The sequence below is a fragment of the Typopeltis vanoorti genome, chromosome 9, assembly GCF_054136105.1.
Source record: "Typopeltis vanoorti isolate ZY-2024b chromosome 9, IOZ_Tvanoo_1.0, whole genome shotgun sequence".
NCBI classification, from domain to species: Eukaryota; Metazoa; Arthropoda; class Arachnida; order Uropygi; family Thelyphonidae; genus Typopeltis; species Typopeltis vanoorti.
Genome location: NC_143557.1, coordinates 88,199,676 through 88,214,314, shown reverse-complemented (window position 1 = coordinate 88,214,314; position 14,639 = coordinate 88,199,676). Strand labels below are relative to the sequence as shown.

At 38.3% G+C, this 14,639-nt stretch overlaps 1 protein-coding gene across 2 annotated transcripts in view; it reads left to right on the top strand.

Annotated features, from left to right (window-relative positions):
• The window catches only part of LOC150103231 (protein NipSnap homolog 3A-like), a 147,923-nt gene that overhangs the window by 92,857 nt on the left and 40,427 nt on the right, over nucleotides 1-14,639 (top strand). For both annotated transcript variants that reach the window (XM_090397645.1, XM_090397644.1), the window contains one exon: nucleotides 5,945-6,028. In XM_090397645.1, the coding sequence (XP_090253771.1) occupies nucleotides 5,945-6,028 (84 nt within the window). The remainder of the gene's footprint in view (nucleotides 1-5,944; nucleotides 6,029-14,639) is intronic.

Below are 14,639 nucleotides of genomic sequence, written 5' to 3'. Positions count from 1 at the left end.
ATGCTAGTTTCTTAATATCTTAGAACATTGGTTGTGCTAAACATCCATATTGTGAAGATCAATTTATTAACAAAATACAGAAGTGGTTAAAATTTTAAATCTAAATAATTCAAAAGAAATGCTAGATTTAGTAGCACTTAAAGACTCATCTTGTGGTGTTGATTATATTAAGTGCATAGTCATTCTGGTTAAGATTGGGTCTATGACATAAGGCTTCAGCAATTTCTTTATATATGGATCGTCATCTTAACCAGAATGACTGTCTCACTATTCCAAAAGTCTGGGAAATTGTTATCTTCAAATTGTATAAAATCAATTCATCAGTTATATTTTAATTTAATTTAATTACATCCCAGTAGTTTTACATCCCAATGTAAGCTTATGCACTGTTTTTTTTTTAATGTAATTCCTATTGTTGATGTCTTATGATACTTAAGATGAAATATTTACATATTAAAAAATTTATTAATTACTGTGGCATATGTGTGATTTTTTAGTTATGAATACGTCACAGGTTTCACTATATAAGAAATCAAATGTCTCTATCATACACCTCTTTTCTCCCTATCCACCAAACTTTGCAATCCGCATTTTTTCAACCTCTCTCTCTCCATAGCCAGCAGTCCAAAGTCCTGATATTGTCTTAGTCACTTGCCTCTGGATCGTCTCCAATGTCTCCACATCACACTGAAAACCAGGTGACCAGATGTGAGCACAGTGGTCCAAGTGTGAACTGACTAGTGCTTTATACAGTGCACAACCACTTCCTTATCCCTACATGCTAGAGTACTTCTTATCATAGCAGCACTATGATGTGCAGCCTTTGCAACACTAGTAATATGCCCTCTAAACTTCATACTACTGTCGACCATCAGCTCCAAAATCTCTAATCTCATCCACTTCCTGCAGTCAGTATGGCACCGTCGATACACTACACAGCCTTATATTTCTGCACTCCAAAATGCAACACCTTGTGCTTATTAATATTAAAACTACAACCCTACTCCTTGATCTATGTAAAAAGTCTATTCAAATCTTCCTGAAGGAAATTAACATCACATCAGCAATACTACTTATAATTGTTCCCAACTTTGCATCATCAGCAAACAACTGAAGATCCCCAGTCAGTCCACATGATATATCATTTACAAACAAGTTAAATAGCAGGGGCCGAAGAACAGAATCCTGGGGCACACCAGTGGTTACCCTCTCTTTGTGACACTGCTCAGATCATACACAACCTGCTGGTATTGTTCAGAGAGCCAATCTCTGATCCATCTAACCAATATACTATCTATTCCTATCCTCTGCGGCTTGTACACCAAGCTGCAGATAAGTTGACTTGTGCAGTCAAGTCAACTTATCATGTGGTAATCTATCAAACACCTTTGCAAAATCCAAGAATATCATTGTAAGAATGTGTATAATCATGCACACTTTGACATGACGAGATTTTCAATGGCACATCATATTGGTGGGATTATGCTACAAGAAACTGATGGGGCTAGGGATCTTTTCAGTTATGTTGGATAACAATTTGAAGTTCAAATTTCACATTGCAAATACAGCCCAGAGGATAATTGCAATGCTGACATGAACAGTGATATGTAAGGATAAGGAAGTTATAATAGTCACTAATTTGCATAATCCCATCAATATGATATTATATTCTTGTTTAATCCTTTATCCTAGTGTAAGCAGACAAAGTTTGTCCATGAAGTCTCTACATCGCTAGGCTACTTGTATATAGAGGCTGGTCACTTATCAATGGCCTTAACATCCCATAATGTATGCTAAGGCTATTAAAGTGAAGTCATCAGCCTCTATATATAAGTAGCCCAGTCATGAAGATACTTCACATGTAAACTTTGTTTGCGTACACTCGGATAAAGGATTAATTATTATTATTATTATTATTATTATTCAGGCCTCCATGGAGTCAAAAGACTCATCGTGGGAGGTCCATCCTAAGAAACACAAAATCTATCAAGACTCATCGAGGGGAGGTCCCCTCCCCCCTAAGAAACACAAAGTCTATCATACCACTCCTTGAACTCATTGACCGTTCTCACTACTCCATCAAGCAATGCATTCCATGGTTCAACCACCCTCCATGCAAAGAAACCACTCTTCACCCTCTTTCTCACAGTTTCCTTTCATAACTTCCAGGGATGGTCTCTTGTCATCACTCCTTCCTGCTGTTCAACCAAGCAAAAGAACTCCCCAGTGTCAACCCTGTAACCACCTCTCAAGAGTTTAAAAGTCTCAATCATATCACCTCTCCTTCTTCTATCCACCAAACTCTGCAGTCCACATTCCCTCAGCTGATCCTCATAACTATCATTGTACAGTCCTGAAACTATCTTTGTTATCTGCCTTTGTACCCTTTCCACAGTTAATTTATCCCCTTCAAATCCTGGGGACCAAATCTGAGAACAATAGTCCAAGTGTGGTCTGATCAGGGTCTTATACAACGGAATGATAACTGTTTTATCTCTGCAGGTCAGTGTCCTTCTCATTATTGCAGCAATCGTCTGTGTTACCTTCACCACCTTTGCAATATGTCCCCTAAACTTCAAGTTTCTATCAATCATCAATCCCAGATCTCTTGTCTCTCCTACTTCCTCCAGTATAACTCCTCCCATAGAGTATGCAGCGCCCCATCGATGTTTCCCAAACCTCAAGACCTTGCATTTTGCTGCATTAAACTGACAACCCCCATTCATTTGCCCATCTATCTAGCTTATTCAAATCCTCTTGCAGGGCTACCACATCTGCACTATTACTAATAATCCTTCCCAGCTTTGCATCATCTGCAAACAACTGAACATTCCCTGCAATCCACTGACAATGTCATTGATATAAAGGTTAAACAATATAGGTCCCAGCACTGAGCCCTGCGGGACCCCACTTGTACCGCTCTGTTTCTTTGAAACTGCACCACCATACACAACTCTCTGATACCCATGGGACAGCCAATCCTGAATCCAGTTGACCAACCTGACATCCAGACCCATGTGCTGCAACTTAAATATCAGCTTATCATGTGACATCCTGTCAAATGCCTTCGCTAAGTCTAAGAAAATTGCAGTATATGCCTTTCCCTTATCTAATGCTCTTGTAACTTTATCATAAAAGGCTAGCATATTGCTAAAACAAGCACGTCCTTTCACAAATCCATGTTAACTCTCACAGATAACATTACCCTCATCTACCCAATGCTGTATATGGTCCTTCATTACTTTCTCCAAGATCTTACTAACTACTGATGACACGCAAACTGGTCTATAATTAGACACTTCCAATCTGCTACTGCCCTTATGCAATGGCACTATCTTACCTTCCTTCCATTACATGGGCACCTTTCCAGTAGCCAGACTTTCATTGAAAAGCCAGGTCAAAGGCACTGTCAGTTCCCTAGCACATTCTCTCAAAACAAATGGTGAAATACCATCCTGTCCCACAGCTTTACTGACATCCAGAGTACTCAGTATTTCAAACACACTCTCCTCCTGTACCTCTAAACCTTTAACCTGCCTATCCCTCTAGCATTAAAACTGACTCCTCCAAGATGAAATACTCCAATAAAGTGGTCATTGAACAATTCTACTATGTCCTCTGCATCAGTCACTCTATTCCCATTTTTATCCCACAATATCATTCTTCCACAGTCATTTCTCCTCCTACTTTCCACATATCTAAAAAATTCCCTAGGATTTTCTTTGGATCTTAGGGCTAATATTCTCTCATATTCCATTTTTGTCTTCCTTACCATACTAGTCACTCTTCTGGCCTGTGTCTTATACTCTTCATGCATCTTCTCTTCTCCTGTCTCCTCATATCACTTCCACGGCCTCTTTTTCACATGCAATTCCTGTTTAATATTGTTTGTCATCCACTTTACTCCAAATTGTGTCCTCTTGTTCACTCGTGGTATACAACTTACCACTGCTGCTAACAAATATTCTTTCATAATTTCCCATGCACTAATGATATCCCGGCCTTCCAATTCCTCCCTCCATGAAACTTCCCTAAGTTGACATCTTAGACTGTTATAATCACCTGCCTTATAATTCCACATACGTTCCCGTCTCTTTGAGACTCCTGCATGTCTATTCAATTTCCAAGTCGAAACTATATAGTCACTCTCTCCAACTGGTGGGAGAGATGTCATCTCAGTTATTATCAACTCTTCTGATGCTATAACCAAATCCAAAACTCTTGAACCTCTTGTTCCCTCTATTACATGTTGCCTAAGACATTTGTCCCACAAGAATTCTAGAAATTCTATTCCCTTATTGCTACATGCATCTTCCTCTCCCCAGTTTATACTACTGTAGTTAAAATCTCCCATAACAATCATTCTTATTGCACTTGCCAAACTCAACTGTCTAAACATTTCCTGGTCCCAACCCTCTGTACTCCTGGGTCTGTAGCAACATCCCACCAAATATCCTGTCTTGCCCACCTCTACCTCACACCATATGCTTTCAAAATCATTAGTATGCAAAATCATTAATATAGCCTTCCAAAGTCTCCACTCTTAGAGGACATAGGTCGTCACTTATCATAAGCAGTACTCCACCACCACGCTTTCCCTTCCTATCCTGCCGAAAAATGCTGTACCCAGTGACTTCTATTCCTGTTATTATATCCTCTTATGTCAACCATATCTCAGTGATCCCAATAATTTTTGACCAGACTGATGCTATCTGCGCCACCAGTTCCTCTCCCTTATTCCAGATACTCCTGGCATTAGTATATAGCATATAAATGCCGTTGTTTCTATACCTAGCATTATCCCCTCAAGACTGCACATAGCTCAGTGTTACCTGATGTCGTCCCCCTTCTCCCAAGTACCCATTCCCACAAGAGACCATCCCTGCTACCATCCTCCCTGAGACACACTGACTTTTTCAGAACAGCAATCTCTCCAGATGCCTATGTCCTTCCTCATTCAAATGTAAGTGGTCTCTTGCATACAATTCCTCTCTGTCCTCAAACACACTCCAAGCATCCACATATTCCAGTCATCTCTTATCACACATTCTAGCTATTATGTCATTCAATATTACTGCTCTACTGCTCAGTTCATCATTATCATACCTAGGCAACACACACACTATCTTTCCTCTCTGTGTCTTCTTTCGTACCACCTCAAGCAGGAATCTCATATCTCTCGCTGCCCTATTTACACCACCACTCAAGTCATTTGTTCCCACCATCACAATCATTTCATCCACCCTTTCACCTCTCTTAACTGCCAAAGCCACCCTTTCTATCTTTCCTCTGGCAGGCACTCCTCACGCATCCTATCTTGAACACCATGGATCATCGAGTCCCCATATATTATACCTCTTACCATTCCCTCTCTCCTATTGTTTCCATTTTCTCCTCTTCTTTCATTCCCATACCTCTCTCTCTCTCTCTCTCATTTCCTCTCTCCTACTGTTTTCATTTTCTCCTCTTCTAGCACTCCCATACCTCTCTCTCATTCTGTCTTTCCTACTGTTTCCGTTCTTTCCTACTCTACTGTCTTTCCTACTCTTCTAGCATTCCCATACTTCCCCTCTCTCATTCCCTCTCTCCTACTGTTTTCAGTTTCTCCTCTTCTAGCACTCCCATACCTCTCTCTCATTCCATTCTCTCCTCTTCTAGCACTGCCATACCTCTCTCTCATTCCGTCTCTCCTACTGTTTCCATTCTCCCCTCCTCTAGCACTCCCTTGCCTCTCTCTCATTCTGTCTCTCGTACTATTTCCATTCTCTCCTCTTCTAGAAGTTGCTTTTCACATGAACTAAAGTTGAGATAGGTTTGTTCTGACAAGTTAGTGAAATGTTGGACTGGTATAATTGCGAGTCCAATGATAGGTGAATTAATGCATATTAAATCTAATACATGTCTTTATATATGTATTGAGACTTAGACTTCTTTCTGTTTTTAGTGTATGCATTATGGCAACATGAAGATTTTGATAAATGTGCTAGTGGCAAGTTAAGCTTGACTAATGAAATAAATAAATCAGTGTGTAAGTATGCTTTTAAATTCATTTTCATTTACTTATTACAACTTGTGGGTTTTCCTCATAACATTCCAATATATTTAATGTTACTTTTCAGATATTGAAATTAGTCTCCTTTATATTTCAGGGGTAAAATAGATGATAAAAACTGTTTCATTTTGCATTCATGCATATTCTTAGAACATAGTAATTTTTTTTTTTATCACTTGAGATCCAGTTTAATGTCTGGAAAAAAAAAATTATCTCAAAAAAATGATTTATTATGCATGGTCATTATACCAACAAAAATAGAAGTTGAGCAGGATTTTAAGTCTAAGGAAGATGGTTTATTTGAGGCTATCTGGTGCAAGCTAGAGGTCAGTAGAACAAAATATATTGTTGATTGCTGTTATAGACCTGGAGATGGGGGGGGGATTACAGAAAGATGCAGATGTCAGACATTTGTAGATTGACATAATGACAGGCTGAGCAATTATTATTGAAGTCTTCAACTATGGGGACATGGATTGGAGGAGGAAAATAGCACATAACAAGATGAAAACAGAATTTATACAGTTACATAAGTCCACAAACAGCATGTCATAGAAGGAACTGTGGATTTATTATTATTATTATTATTCCTGACACCTCCAAGGAGTCCGAAGACTCATCGCGGGAGGACACCTACAACGAACCTCTACTACGAATCAGTGCCATCTACCGTCCACCTCCACCACACCAAGTATTCTATGTCTGTAAATTGCGTGTGTTCTGAAGGGCCGATTTGTCTGTATGCAGGAGAAAAAACCCTGCTACCTCTGTATGAGATCAGCTAACTCACCTTCGATTGAAAATTGTCCAGATAAAGATTCCTCCCGTCGTGACGAGAATCGAACTTGGGCCTGTTCCAATTGAAGGGCGCAGTGTACCATCGCTCTTCCAATTGCGCTATGGAGGTGCTTTTTTGAGGGTGCCAGATCTAGTAATAACATCATAAGATGTATCCATAACTGCAGTAGACACTCTGCCTCCAATTGGAGAAAGTGAACACGGAATTTTGTTCTGGGAGGTTGCTAAATGTGTGGAATTGTCAGTCAAGAAAGGATTTTTGTGCAATATAGTGCAGGCAGGATGGTGACTAATATGTTAAGAAAGGCCAGTTGGATGGATGAAAGTACTTCTGTATGTCTCATGAACTGCTTTGAATGGTTTTTGGAGTTAGATATTTGGAGAGAGTGTTGCTCAGTGAGAGGTTGGAAGTTCAAAATCAAGGAAATTTAGAAGTATTTGGGGGGGGGGGGTGCAGTATGGGTTCAGCTGCTGATGAGATGAATGAGTGTGTTTACAGAAATAGTTACGTAATGCTGAAAGTAGTTTCACAGGTTTCAAATCTGTATGGACTGGTAATGACGTTATACAAGGGTAACTGTGGGTTCAAAACAATGTTGAAGTGCATGTACACAAATGTCAGAAGTATCAGAAATAAAGAAGAGGAGTGTTTGGCATTGGTCATCTTTACTTGGCCGAAAATTATAGACATCAGTAAAACCTAGTTGACAGAAAATGATATAGTTAAAGGGATAGAATGCAAAACGGTGTTGTATTTTTAGGGAAGATAGAGAGAATAGGACAGGAGATGAGATATTGCTGATGATAGCTGAAGAACTTACCCCAACAAAAATAGAAGTTGAGGATTTTAAGTCTGGAGGAGATTGTTCATTTTGGACAAAATATATTATTTTGGTTGCTGCTATAGACCAGGGATCCACATGAAAATATGGATGCCATGCAACAGCAGTTGAAAGTTTTTCAACTTGGTTATACCATAAATTAAAGATGCCAAGAAATTATATTCTTGGTTTAATCCTTTCTCCAAGTGTAAGCAAATAATTTTGTATATTTTGTCTTACTGGCTTTGATCTCACACCAGACAGCTTCAAATGAACAGCAACCCTCCCACCTATCTCCTATTCTTTTTTGGCTGCAATTCATCTGCTATCATCAGCAGTACCTCCCCCTTCCCCCCATTCTATCTTCCCTGAAAATGCTAAACTCTTCACATTCGATCCTGTTAACTACATCATCTGCTGTTAACCAAGTCTCACTAATGCCTATAACTTTTGGCGAGATTGCACTAACCAATGACAAACCTTTGTTCCTGGCATTTATATAGAAACTGCAGCATCACTTTAGGCCCCCAACCACCTTTACTTCCTGAATTGTGACCACCCTATTCAGTATTTTTGCTTGAGAGATTAGATTCCTCACATTGTTCATTCTCACACTCACTCATTTCATGTATACCTTCACACATATTCATCTGCTTCCACCCTAATTGCTTAAGTTTTCCTAAATTTGCACTTCAGCATGCTCAGTGAACAAAGCTCTCTCTCTCTCTCTAAACACTTAACACTAAAACCATTTAGATACTGTCTGTGAGCAATATACAAATCTTTCTTTCTGTCAAACTCAGTCCATAAGTCCACAAATTCTACATCATTCCTTCAGCACAACCTGTGTATTGATTCATTTGCTATCAGTTCCCCTCTTCCTCAATTTGCCTCTATCATAGCATGGCAGGAGATTTACAATCTTCATTTTCTCACCCTTCATTTTTGCTTCATCCAACAACCCCTTCACATCCTCTCTCATAGAATAGAATCTCACCTCTCAGATCCAAGAAAACCAAGATAATTAGTTCTTTCAGCTTACTTGTTACTGGATGGCACAAGTAGTATTTACTTTTTGCATTACTCTATTAACATTTGTTTCATTCTTGCCAACTGGCACTTGCTGTCCAAACACTTAATACATACTGATTCACCAGTTTCACTCTCCTTCCATAAATCCTTTAATTTTTGTAACAAATACATCTACACATTGCACTGCAGTGTACAAAATCATGTAAATTCAAATCACCCAACAATGATGTCTTTGGTAACATTGTTCAACCATGCATTGGTACTATACTGACAATATTGTATTTAAACAAAAATATGCAATGCTTATTTACAAACTAAATAATTCACTTAATCACACATCCATATAAAACAAAAACTACAGTGAGTTAACCTAATATTATTAACTAAAACATGAAAAAATGACTTATCTTGGAGCAGTGCTAATAATAACACAGCACACACACACACACACACACAATGCTCCCTCTCAGTTGCTGATTCCAAATGATTCCAGATTAAAAAAAAAAATTCTCATCAGGAGAGCAGAAAAAACAATCAGATGATATTTGTGCCCATTGGCATATAGTGGTGATTTGATCACAATGGTTGTTCCATTTGTCATCACTGTATGCCAATGGACACAAGAATAAGCTTGGTGGAGGATGAAAGTTCTGTTTATAAGGAAACTTAGACAAATCTATAGTCTATCAAGAGAAGAACTGACATCACAGTATACCTGGAAGGAAACCTGGTTAAAAGGTCAAGAGTGTTTTTTGACGTGGATAGCAATAGAGGAAATTAATTAAGAAAAAGATTTATTTTGTAAGTTGAGAGTTGAACTGTTAAGGAGTATTGAATAATTGCTGTATATGTTTTAACAGATTCAGAGAAAGAGTGAGGAATTACCATTACCAGTTCTAATAAACAGTGATCACAGAAATATTTATTGAAAATGTACAAAGTAGAAGCTGAGAATCTGTTGTGAAAGGGAATAGAGTGAATTGGTGAGAAATAAGTCATCAGTCAACCTGATTGTCCTCTTCTGTATTGAGTCAGGTATTTTTTGGGATTTGTTAGGAAGACCATCCCAAATGTAAGAACATTATTCAATGGTTGAATAGATGAATTTGCAATTTCTATATGTATAGAATTAATATTAAGTGTTATATAATGCCTTACAAAATTTCTTGGTATCAAAGAGGAAACTTTTAGTGTCATGAAAGATTGGAAGATAAAATTATTCCATGAAAGAGAAATATCTTGTCCAGAGATTTGGATGTTACAAAATATATGATAGAAGAAAGATAGTAATATTAGAAATGAGATAGGATTGAGCAGTTAGTGTTGAAGTTAACCAGATAATCAGTATCTTATTGAAGAATGATGATCTTGTACTCAGCTCTCTCTCTTTTGGTAATAATATTCCTTTTCCATCCAAATCTAGGGAAAGAATAAGCTTATGAACTTTTATCACCATTTAGACTTCTTCTGAAATTGATCTTTTAAACTTCTTCCCTGTTTCCATCTCTGTTATTTATTCTGCTGTTTAATATGAGAAATAAGATGAGATGTGTACAAAATGAAATTAGATGTATGGTGGATATGAATAGAAGAGCGCAATAGAATAAAATTAAACATATTAGAGAGAAAAAAGTAGAAAAACGTTGATAGATTGAGAGCTTGTGGATTGCAGAGATTGGTTGATAGGCGAAGAAGAGGGGATATGATAGAAACATTCAAATTACTAAAAGGTTTTTATAGGATTGATGCAGGGGAAATGTTTCAGCTCTGTGATAGTGATGGAAGAACAAGAGGTCATCTCTGGAAATTAAAGAAGAGTGTGGTTAACAAAGGTGTCAGAACAAGGTTTTTTGCCTGGAGGGTGGTGAATGAGTGGAATTCATTGCCTGACTTTGTTGTGAGCTCTTCATCTGTAAATGAATTCAAGAAGAGATATGACAGATATTGTTTTGCTAGTTTGGGTCTCCCGCGATGAGTCTACTGACTCCATGGAGATACCCGTAATAATAATAATAATAATAATAATAATAATAATATATATATATATTAAATGTGTGATATATTAATGGATTGTGGTGATCTGAATGAAAGTCATGAACGGAAGTAAAGTATATCGCATGAAAAATGAGATCAATGATGGGTGTAAGATTCTGAGAATGATAGAAGAGTGAGCATGAGAATATGAGTACAGAGAATGCAATAGTGAATATGGAAATGATTAAAAAAGGAAAAGCGAGCATAAATGTGCAAGCAGATGTGAGCCTGACTGACTGAGTAATAGTGGGAACCGTTGCTGGAATGCAAGAATTGAAGAGTGAAATGATTAAGATGAGAAATAAGATGAGATGTGTACAAAATGAAATTAGATGTATGGTGGATATGAATAGAAGAGCGCAATAGAATAAAATTAAACATATTAGAGAGAAAAAAGTAGAAAATGACTCAAGTATAGCACTATATGGAGATTCTATTATAAAAGGTATGGTGAATGAAAGGATTCACTAGGTCTGTTTTTTTTTGGAGAGAGGATGAACAGCATAATTGAGATGCTGGATATGAGAAGTAAGTTTGTGAGAAAGAGAGAGAGAGAGAGAGAGAGAGAGAGAGAGAGTTAGTTGTTGTGGTTGGAATGAATGATTTGGTTGGGCATTTTGGAAGAATATGTGGATAGATATCAGTAGATTATTGAGGAGAGTGAAAGACAACAGTGTGGTAGTCAAGGTAGTTTGTGTGTTTCCCAGGTATGACAACGATAAGTTGTGGTAGAAAGCAAATATTTTAAATGGAATGTTAGTAGATATGTGTGAAGAGAAGAGAGTGCAGTTTATAAATGTATGGGATGAGTTTGAGGGACAAATGGAACTGTATAAAAGTGATGGATTGTATTTGAATGGTTTGGAGTGGGTCATCTGGAAAGTCTGCTGCTAGGAGGACATGTAATGAGTGATGTGAGCAAAATATCAGCAGAAGTCAGAAATGATGCAAATGAGCAGGAGAGTGGACCAGGTGAGATCGTTGTGACTGTGAATGGAGATAAGAATGTGAGAACAGGAATGCAGGTTCGACAGGAAAACTGAGTGGGCCAGGGAGGTGCAGTATAAGGAGAATGGGTTCTGAAAGCAGTAATGAATGAATGCATGTATGGGAATTTTCAACATAAGAATGGAACAGCCTGGAATACATTGGGAATAGTTGAGTCTTGGGGGGGGGGGGGATATTGGACAAAAGATAAGCAGACAGGAGCAAGTGTGGAGAAGTCCTAGATGAGGGGGCTGCATTGGGTAGAACTGGTTATAGACTGAAATATGAATTATACTTATTTATGAATGCCAAGAGTATCAGAAATAAGGGAGACATAATTGTTGTGTTGATTGAATTTATTTGCCTCCAAAATAGAGGTAATAAGTGAATCTTGGTCAGATGAGAATGATATCTTGAGGGGAATAAAAATGGTAGGATATAATATTTTTCATAAGGATAGGAAGGGAAAAAAGGGAAACGGAGTGCTGCTGATAATAGCTGTGAAATTGTGTCCACACAAGATTGAGATACAGGGGGAAAGAAGTGGCAATGGTTTTGATAGAATGAGATATTTAGTTGGCTGTTGCTACAGACCAGAGAATGTGGAGGGTGGAGACAAAGACTTATATAGGCAACTTGCCTTAGTGAGCAAGAGAGAAGAAAAGAGTGATCATTATTGGTAATTTCAATTACAGCAACATTAATTGGAATAAAGAGATAGCATCAGGAAATAAGGAGAATAAATTTCTTAATTTTTTAAGGGACAACAATCTTGGGCAATATGTAATGGAGGGCATACAAGGGTTAAGAGTCTTAGATCCGGTTATATTATCAGATGTGATTGTGAATGGAATGTCTCATCTTCCCCTGGTTGGAGAGAGAGAGAGAGTGTGTGTGACCATGAAGTGATCACTATGTGAAATACAAGTGTGGCGATTATGAAAAGCTTAGGAGACAACTGGGAACTATAGCATGGAAAGAGATTCTGCTTGGACATTGATCAAGTGCAATTTAATGGCAGCAGTGCCTGAGCGTATTCCAAAGGTGAAAAGAGTAAATAAGGTAGGAGTAAAATGGATGAATGAAAAGATTAAGTGTGAAATCTGGAAGAAGAAAAGGCAGTGTGGAGGCAACACAAGATGAATGAAGTTGCATGAAGAGTAAAGAGCAGACCAGGAGGGTGACTTGGTTGGTAAAGACAGCAAAAGTGCAGTGTGAAGAAATTAGCCACTCAAGCTAAGAAAAATCACAGTGAGTTCTTTCAATATGTGGCAAGTAGAAGAAAAAACGGGTATGTTAAGATGATGCTAGTTGATGATATTGACAGATTGGTAAGTTACCAATGCAGAGCATATATCTATAGTATTCAATGAGCAGTGTATCAATGTAGTTTATCTTTGTGAAAGCGACATTGCAAGAACCTGGAAGGAGGGGGGCTGATGGTGAATGAGCAGGAGCTTTATAAGGAATTAAGTAAGCTTGATGTTAATAAAACAGTAGGAATTAATGATATATATGGTCATGCATCTTGAAGAAATGCACTAGGGAATTAATGCCACCTTTGGCACACTTGTTTAACATGAGTCTTCTTGCAACAGGGCAAGTCCCAAAGGATGTGACTTATTTACCCTTTTCATGTTTGGGAAAAACTGTTCCACTTCACAGAGTGGGGGGGGGGATATAAGGCTGAGGCTACAAATTATTGGCTGGACTGTGTATCTGAAGTTGTGAGGACTAGGATTCAGAAATGGGGTGATAATGACAGTATTCTTTATGATAGTCAGCATGGTTTTGTTAGGTGAAGGTCATGCTTAGTAGTCTGCTCTGCTTATGTATTATAACAAAGTAGCAAATTTGTTTGATAAAGGAGATGCATATACATGGGTGTACTTGGATTTTTCAAAGGCCTTTGATAGACTGCCAAATGGCAAGCTGGTAGCTAAACTGAAAGAGATGGAATTAGATAACAGAGAAGTTAGTTGAATAGCTGATTTGCTGTCAGATAAGTATCAGCAAGTTATATGTGGAGGAGTGGTATCTTAAAAGAGGACGATCAGTTGTGGAGTGCCACAGGGACAGGGTTTGGGACCATCATCATTTAACTTGTTTAACTTGTATGTTAATGACATTGGGACCACCTTAACTGGAGATATGGAGCTGTTTGCTAGTGATGTTGGGAAGAACTCTGAGATGTAGAGCAGATGCTGTGTCCTTGCAGGAGGATCTCAATAGACTATATGAGTGGAGTTGTTAGTTTAATGTTGCTGTCCACCATCACTCTGGGAGTGATGGTGGACAGGAAAAGTTTAGGAGTCACAGCTCTAAAATTGTATGAACATCAAACAGATTATGGCAATAATGAGGAGGGGATTGGCTTCTGCAAATCATAAATTTGCAGAAGCAAATTTATGATTTGTAGAAGCATAAATGATATGCAGAAGCAGATGCTGGCCTGTCTGGCCAAGTGGTTCACATATACGCTCTCCAGCCAAAAGGCTGCCGGTTCGAATCCCACCATGGGCATGGCTGTTTGTGATTGTCTGTGAAAATATTGCAGGCGGTGGTCAGCAGTAGATGGCGCTGGTGTAGATGATGAAGGTAGTTGTAGTTAGTGGAGTGGTTGAGACTGAGAGTTGTAGAGCAGGTACCCTCCCTTGATGAGTCTTTGGACTCCCTGGAGGTGTTATGTAATAATAATAATAAAGGTTATAGTTCCCTTGTATAAGGCTTTGACCAGGCCATTTATGAACTACTATGCATACATTTGGTCACTTGGTTTTTCAAGGGGGATGAGGATGTTTTGGAGAGAGTCTACAGAACAGTGACGGCTCGTACATAAGCACTGCGACACTGCAGCACCCCGAAGGAAAAAATGAAAAAATTAAATTTTGTTTGCGTTTGTAAATAATAACAAT